This window comes from Hirsutella rhossiliensis (genome assembly GCF_020360975.1).
Source record: "Hirsutella rhossiliensis strain HR02 chromosome Unknown scaffold00003, whole genome shotgun sequence".
NCBI classification, from domain to species: Eukaryota; Fungi; Ascomycota; class Sordariomycetes; order Hypocreales; family Ophiocordycipitaceae; genus Hirsutella; species Hirsutella rhossiliensis.
In genome coordinates this window covers 4780323-4789820 of record NW_025408669.1, presented here as the reverse complement: position 1 = coordinate 4789820, position 9498 = coordinate 4780323, and the positions used below count along the sequence as shown (strand labels likewise).

Sequence of the window (9498 nt, the reverse complement as noted above, 5' to 3'; positions counted from 1 at the left end):
AGAGGTCAATCGTCAATTCCCACTAACGAGCCCTTTGTTCGGCTTGTGGATGGACTGTAGTCCATTGGTTTCAGGGCACTCTCTTGGAACGATTACCCCCAACTTCCAACACACCGACCCCGGAAACATTCACGGCATCTTGCCGCCATACTTTCCCAAAACCTCGGCCCGCCCGTCCTCGGGCAGGGACCACAATGGATCCCAGTACTGCATCGTCGTCGGCTCGCCCTTGAGCCCCGGCGCTGTAAGCTTCGACAGCCCGAGGCGGCGGTCGTAACTCTCAACGCCCCGGGTCAGCCGCTTGCCCCCCTCGGCGGGCAGGTCGAGGATAAAGTTGGGCACCAAGAAGCCGGCAATCTGGCCGCGCACCGCCCGCTCTAGCTCTAGGCTGTCGCTCATGGGCGTGCGGAGGTCCTCCGCGCCGGGCACCATGTCGCCCTGATAGACGTAGTACTAGTGTCCGCATGCGTGTTAAATCGTGCCATGCACTTATATCGCTGAGGGAGCAGAGTTTGGGGGTCATACCGGCTGGATGTTGATATCGCCAAGCGCGTGGACCAGACGACACATGCTTTCAGGCGTATTGTTGACCCCGTTCAGCAAGACGGTTTGGTTCCGCACCGTTACGCCCGCCTCGTACAATCGCTGCGCCCCATGACGCGTCACCCAGCTAATCTCGTTGGCCGAGTTGAAGTGCGTGTGGATGCAGACGTGCTTGCCCTGCCGCCGCGCCTTCTTCTCCAGCTTGATGACCGTGTCGACCCAGTCGTCTTGCGGGTCCAGCAGCCGACTCGGCGACACCGAGAGACCCTTTGTGGCGAACCGGAAGCGGCGAATGTGCGGAATGCCGAGCAGCCTCTCGCCAATGTGTTCAAGTTGGGCAGGCTCGAGGAGATACGTGTCGCCGCCCGAGATGACCACGTCCTTGAGGGCTGGCGTCTTTTCAATGTACTTGAATCGAGGCTCCCACTTCTTGACAAGGGGCAGGAAGCGCTGTTTCTTGACCGTCTCGGTCTCGGCTCCAACTGTGTAGGAGCGGAAACAGAAACGGCAGTAGACGGGGCAGATTGACGTTGCTGGCCGGGGTTTTAGCATGCGAACCAACCACGCGGCTGAGAGAACAAAGGCACCGACCAAAGAAGAGAGCTCGGTCGGGATACCGGTGGATCAGCCCCGACACCGGGGAGTAGGTATTCTCCTTCATCGGATCCAGCTCGGCCATGGGGTGATTGACGTTTAGGGGAGAAGACAGGGGGACGAACTGCCGCCGGATGGGATCGTTGACGGGATCCCGCCAGTCGATGCTGCTGAGAATGTGCGGCGACAGTCGGACGGCCATGGGCGCCATCTTGATGCCTTGCCTGACGCGTCCGATGAAGTGCTCCGGGGTTTGGATGTCGGTGATTCGCAGATGGGGCGCCATGTCGATCTGCGGGGGGATGACGCTCGGCAGGACCGTCGACAGGAACTCGCAGAGCGCCTTCTCCGACTGCACCGAGTTGCCCATCTGCCACTTGTGGCTCACGAACCGGTCGGCCCCCGTCTCCCTCCACCGGGGAATCTTTTGCCAGTACGGGTCCTGGGCCTCAAAGAGGTGGCTGGCTGAGTGCAGGACCGGGACATGGTTGACTTCGGGGACGGCCGTGCTGAGGGGAGAATGGGCCGTCGACAGGGAGGAATAGGCCGCGGCGCGTTTGAAAAAAATGGCCAAACGAGGCAGCGGCTTATACATTGCGTCTGTCGCCGAGGGCCGTGTAGTGGAGGGTTGAGGGGTGCACAGGAGAATCAGACTTGTCAGTCCTCTTGAGCCCTCTTTTCTATCTCGTGGGAAACGGGGTGGCTGCCAATGTTCGACTGCGAGCGAGCCGCTTTGGCATGAGGCCGCATGTGCGGGGGTTAGGATGGGGTGAAGCACCGCGGCTTCTCATGCAGCTTCAACCACTGGCAGATGTCCTGGCAATGACGCGATGGCTGCCGTGTTCTCGCTGACGACATGTTGTGCGCTTGTGTCCAACAAGCCTACTCCCAACTTGTTTTCATCGCGTCACAGAACAACGTTCCCCTATCCTGTAGAGGCCAGTGGGGCGTCTCGTACCTGATTGCATGGCAGCATCTTCCCGGATGGAAGATCTTTGCCTGAACCGCCGTCGACGCTATTCTCGTGCAGTCGCATTGCCCGAAGAAGACGAAAAACAGGTAGATAGCGGTGCAATTGCGTAATGGGCGTTACACTTGTTCGACCCGGGTTCCCCCCACTCAGTCCGTCAGTGAGAGGATGGGCGATGCCCACTTCCGTGACGAGAGAGAGCCCATTCATGCATTTATCCATGCCGTATATAAGGAGAATAAGTGCCTTGACCATCTCTTGTGCATGAGTATCCCCTTGCTATCCTCGAGCATTCGCAAACATGACGGCTGCAGACTCGACCAAGCTCAACATTGCGCTCGTTTTTGAAAAACAGTCCGAGTTCCTCGAGCTTGGATATTCAGAGGAAGATTGCGCTGACCTATGCCACAATGGAGAGATCGAGGCCATCTGCACGACGCTCGAGGCGCTGGGCCACCACGTCACCCAAGTGCCGGGGATCCGGTCCTTGGTCCGACATCTGGCAGAGCACCAAGGATCAGGGTGGCATCTCGTCTTCAACATGGCCGAGGGCTTCTTTGGGTCCGCCAGAGAGTCACAGGTCCCCTGTCTCCTCGAGGCTTACCAAATTCCATTCACGTTTGCCGATGCAGCGACCTTGTCCTTGTGCTTGAACAAGGCGCAGACCAAGGTACGCCCTCGATCCAAACAAGTCGGTCAGGGCGACGATATTGATGCACTAGTAGATGTTCCTCGCTCATCACAAAATTCCCACGGCCCAGTTTGTGGTAGTTCCGGGCAAGGAGTCAAGGGTAGACTGGCCCGAGGTTGCGGCGAGCTTGCCGGCCTTTCCCGTGTTTGCCAAGCCGACTTCGGAAGGTTCGGGCAAAGGAATTGGGGCATGGAGTAAGGTAGAGGACCAAGAGGCTCTGCGGGCAGTCGTAGACAGACTGCGGGCCCAGTTTCCGGGACGGGACATTCTCCTGGAACCCTTCCTCTGCGGCCGGGACTTGAGCGTGAGCATTCTGGGATCAGACGCCGAGAGCCGCGTTGTGGGTGTGCTAGAGTTCCTCTGGGACAAGCAAAGGCTCAAGGGCGTTCCCTTTGGCACCGCACTCAGCTTCGCGCACCCCGTAGTCCATCGAGTCCTTGGTGAGGCGGCCGATGGCCAGGTGAAAAGGGCCTGCAAGGTGGCGCTGCATACGTGGAGGCTTCTCAACTGCCGCGATGGAGGGCGGGTCGACATACGATTCGACTCAGACCGGCAAGACGCGGTTCCCAACGTGTTGGAGGTGAGCATACCCCAGTACGCGACACTCGACGACGGCGCTGACGACGGCGCCAGGTGAATCCGATTGCCGGCATGCTTCCCGGCAAGTCTCTGTTTACGCAGACGGCCAAGGGTATGGGCATGTCGTTTGCGCAGGTGCTGACGGAGATTGTGGACAGTGCCATGCGTCGAGCACGCCGGAGATAGTATCAATATATCATAGCTTAAGTGCGAAGTAGGTATACACTTAGAAGTTAGGTGAGGGATTTCGCGCACCACCACCAAAGAGACTCTCGCTCGACGTCATAGCCTCGCTTAGCTAAGCAGAGAGTCGCATACGGAGTACGCTTGTTTCATCAACTCGGCGACGGCGTCCTCACGAGACAGGGGCTCGCGAGAGCTCCCCTTCTCTACAACGACTAATCAACTTTGGCCGGCGTCGGGCAGCAGGACTCCTCGTCTCACTTGCCACACGGCCAGCCATCATGACGTGGCTCGCCGGTGCGGCGCACCTCGACTGGGGCTCCGTCTTCCTCGTCGCCCTCACCCTCGTCGTCTTCTTCATCCCCGTCCTGATCCTCTTCCCGCCCATCCCCGTCGAGCGCAGCGATGCCCTGCGCCAGACTCACACCAAGCTCGGCCTGCGTGGCCCCGACAGCAACCTCGCCACACAATATTCCCCGTCCGCCCATCGCCCGCGGCCCGACGCCCGTCCACCCACCATCCAGAGCCTGCACGTCTATCCTGTCAAGTCTTGCCGCGGCGTCGAGCTCAGCCACGCAAAGGTCCTCCCTACGGGCCTCGAGAATGACCGCCTCTTTGCATTTGCCCAACTGAAGCCCAGGCCGCTCGCCGCCGAGACTGACCATGAGCCGACGTGGGAGGTTCTGACGCTCAGGCAGGCGCCGCTGCTGGCCAATGTCAAGGTCGACATCTGGCTGCCCGACCCGAGCAAGACGAGCCGGCAGCTGGGCAAGATGGAAGAGGCCTTCCTTGTGCTGCGGTTCCCCGGCGCCGCCGGCTCGGGTCCCCGGCGCCTCGTCCAGCTGCTCGCCGCCAAGCTGAGCCGCGGCCTGAGCGCAGTGCCAGAAATGGAGCTGATGTTGCCCCTCGACTTCCCGTCCAGCGACGACATCACCGCCCGCGGCTACAAGTACGAGGCCGTCAAGATCTGGAAAGACACGCCGTGCGCCCTCAACATGGAGCGCGAGTTGCCCCCCGAGCTCGCCCGCTACCTCGGCCTCAAGCACCCCCTCGGCTTGTTCCGCATGGACCCGGCTAACCAGCGGCAAGTCTTTCGCTGCGCGCCGCACAAAGATGCCCTGGGCTACCAGCCCGTAATCGACTTTCACGACGCGGTGCGTGTCCATGACCTTGTGCCCACTCTCCCCATGTCCCTTGTCCTGACTCTTCAGCAGTACCCCTTGCACATGCTCAGCCTAACCAGCATACGTGACTTGGAGACCAAAATCCAAAAGGACCAGGCCATTCAGCATCTCGACGCCCGCAGATTCCGGGGCAACATCATCAGTAAGTTGTTCAATGCGATTCCTATCCTCTCCCTTACTTGACGTCCCAAGTCTTCGTCGCTAACCCCTAGCCCCTCCCCGGGCGCCACCTCAAAGTTTCTGGTGCCGAAGCATATGATGAGGACGACTGGAAGTCGGTTCAGTTCACTCAGCCCGCGGATGGCAGAGGCAACGAGACCCCTCCCAGCGTCTTCGATGTCTCCTGCCGCACGGTGCGGTGAGTGTGACTTGGCCATGGCTCGGCGCATCAACAGCTGGCAACTGACCAGTTCTCAGATGCAAATTACCCAACGTTGACCCGGCCACCGGTATACGTCACCGGCTAGAACCGGATCACGCTCTTCGGAAACATCGTGAAATCGACTCAGGTGCGCCCAAGGCCGGCTGCCTCGGCATGCAGCTCTGCCCCGTCTTCCATCCTTCGGGCGCGCCGGAGCATCTTCAGACAGTTCTGGAGGTGGGCATGCAAGTCCATGTCCTGCAGCGAGGCGCTCACTATTACGTCGGCCAAGGACAGCAGCAAAAAGAGCCCCAGGTTCCAGACAAAAAGCACAATGGCGCGACATGATATTAACAAAGCCAACCAAACCCCATGTACAAAGAGCAATCCCTGTCACACAAGTATAAGCCGTAGAAACATTAGCGCAAGCTTTCCCTCATGCTCATCATCAAATCACGTTCCCAATATGACCAATTCCAGATTGCCCTTCGTGCCTCGTACATATGTGTCGTAAAACAACAAGTCTTGTTACTTCAGGTCCGCTGGTGTCAGGGCCTGGACCATGCTCGTGCCTTCGCTGAACCGTGTGCGGAAGATGCGGTTGGCGTTTTGGAACATTCCATCCTTGAGACTGACGACGATAAACTGCGACCCCTTGAAGCGCGTCTTGATCAGGCGCCCGATATTCTGCGTATGAGAAAGGTCGAGGGCCGCATCCACCTCGTCCAGAATGTACATGGGCGCAGGCTTGAACTGTAGCAGGGCCATGATGAGCGATAGAGCGACGAGAGACCTGTGTATAGTCTTGTTAGTCGACGTGCAAGCCGTCTTTCCGGCCGATGCTCACCCACCTTTGACCGCCGCTCAGCTCCGTCAGACTTTGCTTCCAAACCTTGCCGAGACAGACCTTGACCTCTAGACCGTCGCTGATCGTCTTGCCCTCGGGAGGATCCAACTTGGCAAAGCTTCCTCCCGGGAGGAGCTCCGAGAATATCTGGCCAAAGTCCCCGTTGACCTTTTCCCATGTCTCCCGCAGGGCCTTCTTCTTGTAGTCGTCGAGGCTGACAATTGTCTCTTCAATCTTGCGCTTGTCGCGGATGACGGTCTTGATCATGTGCTTAAGCGATACCTCCTTCTTCTCGACGCTGTCAATCATGTTCATAACTTTGGGGTTGATCTTCTTCTTCATTCCTTGGAAGCGTTCCGTCAAGTTGCGAAGCGTGGCCTTGCACTCGCCAATATTCTGGCCCTGGAAGTCGTAAGGCGTGCCGCCGCGGCCAAACCTATCCTGTTCGTCCTGGATCCATTCGTGCTCGCCCTCGAGCCGAGCCACATTATCTGCCGCTCCTTGCTGCTCCTTGTGGAACCGCTCGACCTGGTGGCCCAGCTTTTGCATCTCCAAGCCGTCCTCGGCGATTCGGGCGTTCTTGGAGCGCACCGCGTCATCCAGGGCCCGCAGTTCGTCGTCAAACTGGTGCAGCTTGGCTCTTTCGTCGTCTAGCTGGGCCTGGACAGCGTCGTGCGTCCCTGTGAGCTCGGATTGCTGCTTTGTGAGATTCTCGACGTCCTGCTGTTGCGCCCTGATCCCCAGCTCTACTTCCTGCAGCTGATCTCGCGCCGCTGAGAGATCACCGCCGACTTGCTCCACATCCAGGTGCGCGCTCTGAAGCTCCTTCTGCAGCGTCTTGACGGCCACGGAATTGTCGTTCAGGCCCACCCGGAGCTTGTCAAGTGACTTTTGCAGTTCCACCAGCTTGGCATCCTTGTTGGTGTCAAAGTCCTTCATGTCCTTCTCGATCCGCTTCACATCGGCACTGGCATCCGATTGACGCGTCTTGGCTTGAACGATGCCCTCCTGAAGCTCAACTATGCTGGTCTTCATGTTCTCCACGTCTTGGATGATGGAAGACGACGAGTTTCCGCCGATCTGTTCCTCGGCGAGCTTGATCTCGTGATTCTTCAGGTCCAGGTCTTGCTTGATACGGCGTGCCCGATCAAGCTTGGACTTTTCCTGGGTGATCCGGGCCTGGACTCCCTTTAAAGACTGCTCGGCCTCGTTTAGCTGCCTCGTTATGCTGTTGAGTTTCTGCAAGGTGATGAGAACACCGCTCGAGTTTGGCGCGCTGCCACCAGACAAGGTGCCAGAAGGGTCGTAAGCGTCTCCCTCGAGGGTGATGCTCCTCATTCTCACATTGGGGTCAAAGGTTACCCGCTTGGCAGTCTCGGCGTCGGCACAAACCAGCGTGTTGCCAAACACGTACTCCATGGCAGCGGAAACCTCTTCGTCGTACCCGACCAGGGATAACGCAAGGTCAACCTTACCGGGTGCAATGTTTTGCGCAGTTGCAATGGTCTGCGCTGATGCCTTGAACGCTGCAATCTTGTTCAAGGGAATAATCGTGACTCGCTTTCTCAGCTTGCCCTTCTGAAGCAGTTGTGTGCCCGTCACTTCTGTGTCAACAACCACGTTGTACAAACGCCCTCCGGCGCAGATCTCCAGGGCGGTGCCTGCTCTACTGTGTTCCTTGTCGAGGGTGAAGAGCTGGGCCACCAAACCCTTGACCTTGGATCGATCGAATCCAGGGACAGGATCGGCGTAGTTGAAATCGATGTTGGCAACCTGGCGCTTGAGCTTGTCCGAGTCCTCTCGAAAGCTTCGTACCGTCTGCTGCAAGAGCGACTCCTGCTTGTACATGTCCTCCTCTTGACCGGGCTCGAAGCCGAGTTTGCCCAGTTCCTTCTCCAATCGCAGCGCCTGCGACTTCAAACCATCTAGATCACGCAAGAGACCAGCGTTCTGCTCTTTCGCCTTTTTGGCTCGGGGCTCTTCCTCCTTAAGGCGGCTTTGCAGGTGCGCGATTTTGATCTTGGCCTGCTCCTGCTCCGTCGCAGCAGTCGTGGCCCGATTCCGTGCATCTTGCAGCTGTCCCTGGTAGCCATTCTCCGGGCCGTCCTTGGAGGCGACGCCGGTTTGCAGGGTTTGCAGCAGCTCTTCCTTTGACTCAACGTCTTTGCTCTGCTTCGCAAGGTCGTCCTTTGCCTTGTCGTAGGTGGACTTTGCATCCGCAAAAGCCGCCGATTTGACTTGGAGAGTGGCTTCCAGCTCCGATACTGTCTTCTCCATAGCCGCCTTCTTCTCACTCTCCTCTGCTAGACTTGTGTTCTTTAGGTCCAGAACGGTGGCGAGTCGCACGAGCTCGTTGGCATGCTTCTTGACAGCATCCTCGAGGGCTTGTGCCTTTCCACCCTTCTTGAGCTCCTTGTCACGCTGGGCTCGTACTTTTCCAACGTCTTCTTCGAGGTGCGATATTTCACTCCTGAAGCGTGCCGCCGAGTCTTCCAGACTCTTCAGTCGCTGTTTTTTCGCCTCCAGGTCTGCTGCCGACTGCTTCAACTTCTCTTGACATCTGGTGTAGTCGTAAGCAACCACAAGCCTGGTTAATCGCTCAAGATCGTTTTGAGTTTGCTGGAAGTCGAGGAACGCTCGCTTTTCGGTTCGGAGCTTTTCCAGCTTGGGCTCAATTTCGTCTTTCAGAAGCTCCCTCAGCTCCTGAAGCTTCAGTTCCTTCTTCGCCATCGTCTTCAGCGCCTTGTCCCTTCGGTCCTCAAACATTCTTGTTCCCGCTGCTTCCTCGATCATGGCCAGAATCTCTACCGGCTTCATGTTCAAGACCTTGGTGATCCTCCCCTGCATGATGAGGAAATTGGGATTGTTGATGTTTAGCTGCACCGACTGGAAAAGGTTCTGGACCGTCTGTTGCTGTGCTCGATGACCGTTGATGAGGTATTTGGAGGTGCCGCCCAGAACGATCTGGCGAGTGACGCTGATGGTTGCATACTCCTCAAACCCTATCGGCGACTTCTTGGTGTCCCGGTTGTCGAACACAATCGTCACACTGGCCTTGGTAACTCCTGCCTGGCCGCGCTTGTATATCAGGTCCTGCGCGCGTTAGCGGCGACCTACTCAGTGAATCCGCGTTGCGACCGTACTTGAAGATTTTGCGCTCGAACCGTGGACATGTTCGTGATGCCGAGGACGAAGCAGATCGAGTCTAGGATATTAGACTTGCCGCTGCCGTTCAGGCCAGTGATGGAGTTGAAGCTCTCGTCCCTGGGCTTATCAGCGGCGTCAAGGGACGGAAGCGGGGGGCTGGCCGAGTTTACCATCCTGATATCACCGTCCGAACGGCATACGACTTGAAGCCCTGTTGCGCCAGTCAGCAGAATGCGCAAACGGCGGTGACGGGTCGCGTACGTCGATGATGACTTCTATCACCCTCATGGTGCCCGCGGTAGTCGTGTTGCAGGTGCAAGTACGTCAAGTCTGCGCTTCACAACGCCAGCCGTCGTTGTCTAACAGCCAGGTGGGCGGCTGGAGACGCGCTTCCGAGTA

The 9498-nt window shown here is 58.0% G+C and overlaps 4 protein-coding genes across 4 annotated transcripts; 2 read left to right on the top strand and 2 right to left on the bottom strand.

The window, feature by feature from the left end:
- Positions 1-129: 129 nt before the first annotated feature.
- On the bottom strand, positions 130-1732 carry HRG_03715 (L-lysine 2,3-aminomutase; the record flags this gene model as incomplete). The annotated part of the gene is made up of 3 exons (XM_044862186.1): positions 130-453; positions 526-1076; positions 1135-1732. The coding sequence occupies 3 exons, from the start codon at positions 1730-1732 to the stop codon at positions 130-132; spliced, it is 1473 nt and encodes a 490-aa protein (XP_044723212.1).
- Positions 1733-2408: 676 nt separating this feature from the next.
- On the top strand, positions 2409-3563 carry HRG_03714 (D-alanine--D-alanine ligase; the record flags this gene model as incomplete). The annotated part of the gene is made up of 3 exons (XM_044862185.1): positions 2409-2777; positions 2833-3378; positions 3432-3563. 3 exons carry the CDS (start codon positions 2409-2411, stop codon positions 3561-3563), a joined length of 1047 nt encoding a protein of 348 aa, XP_044723211.1.
- A 278-nt stretch (positions 3564-3841) lies between these two features.
- On the top strand, positions 3842-5453 carry HRG_03713 (MOSC domain-containing protein; the record flags this gene model as incomplete). The annotated part of the gene is made up of 4 exons (XM_044862184.1): positions 3842-4714; positions 4775-4886; positions 4982-5102; positions 5162-5453. 4 exons carry the CDS (start codon positions 3842-3844, stop codon positions 5451-5453), a joined length of 1398 nt encoding a protein of 465 aa, XP_044723210.1.
- A 180-nt stretch (positions 5454-5633) lies between these two features.
- On the bottom strand, positions 5634-9387 carry HRG_03712 (SMC proteins flexible hinge domain-containing protein; the record flags this gene model as incomplete). The annotated part of the gene is made up of 7 exons (XM_044862183.1): positions 5634-5898; positions 5957-6480; positions 6544-7291; positions 7367-9045; positions 9096-9216; positions 9270-9310; positions 9361-9387. 7 exons carry the CDS (start codon positions 9385-9387, stop codon positions 5634-5636), a joined length of 3405 nt encoding a protein of 1134 aa, XP_044723209.1.
- Positions 9388-9498: the final 111 nt, after the last annotated feature.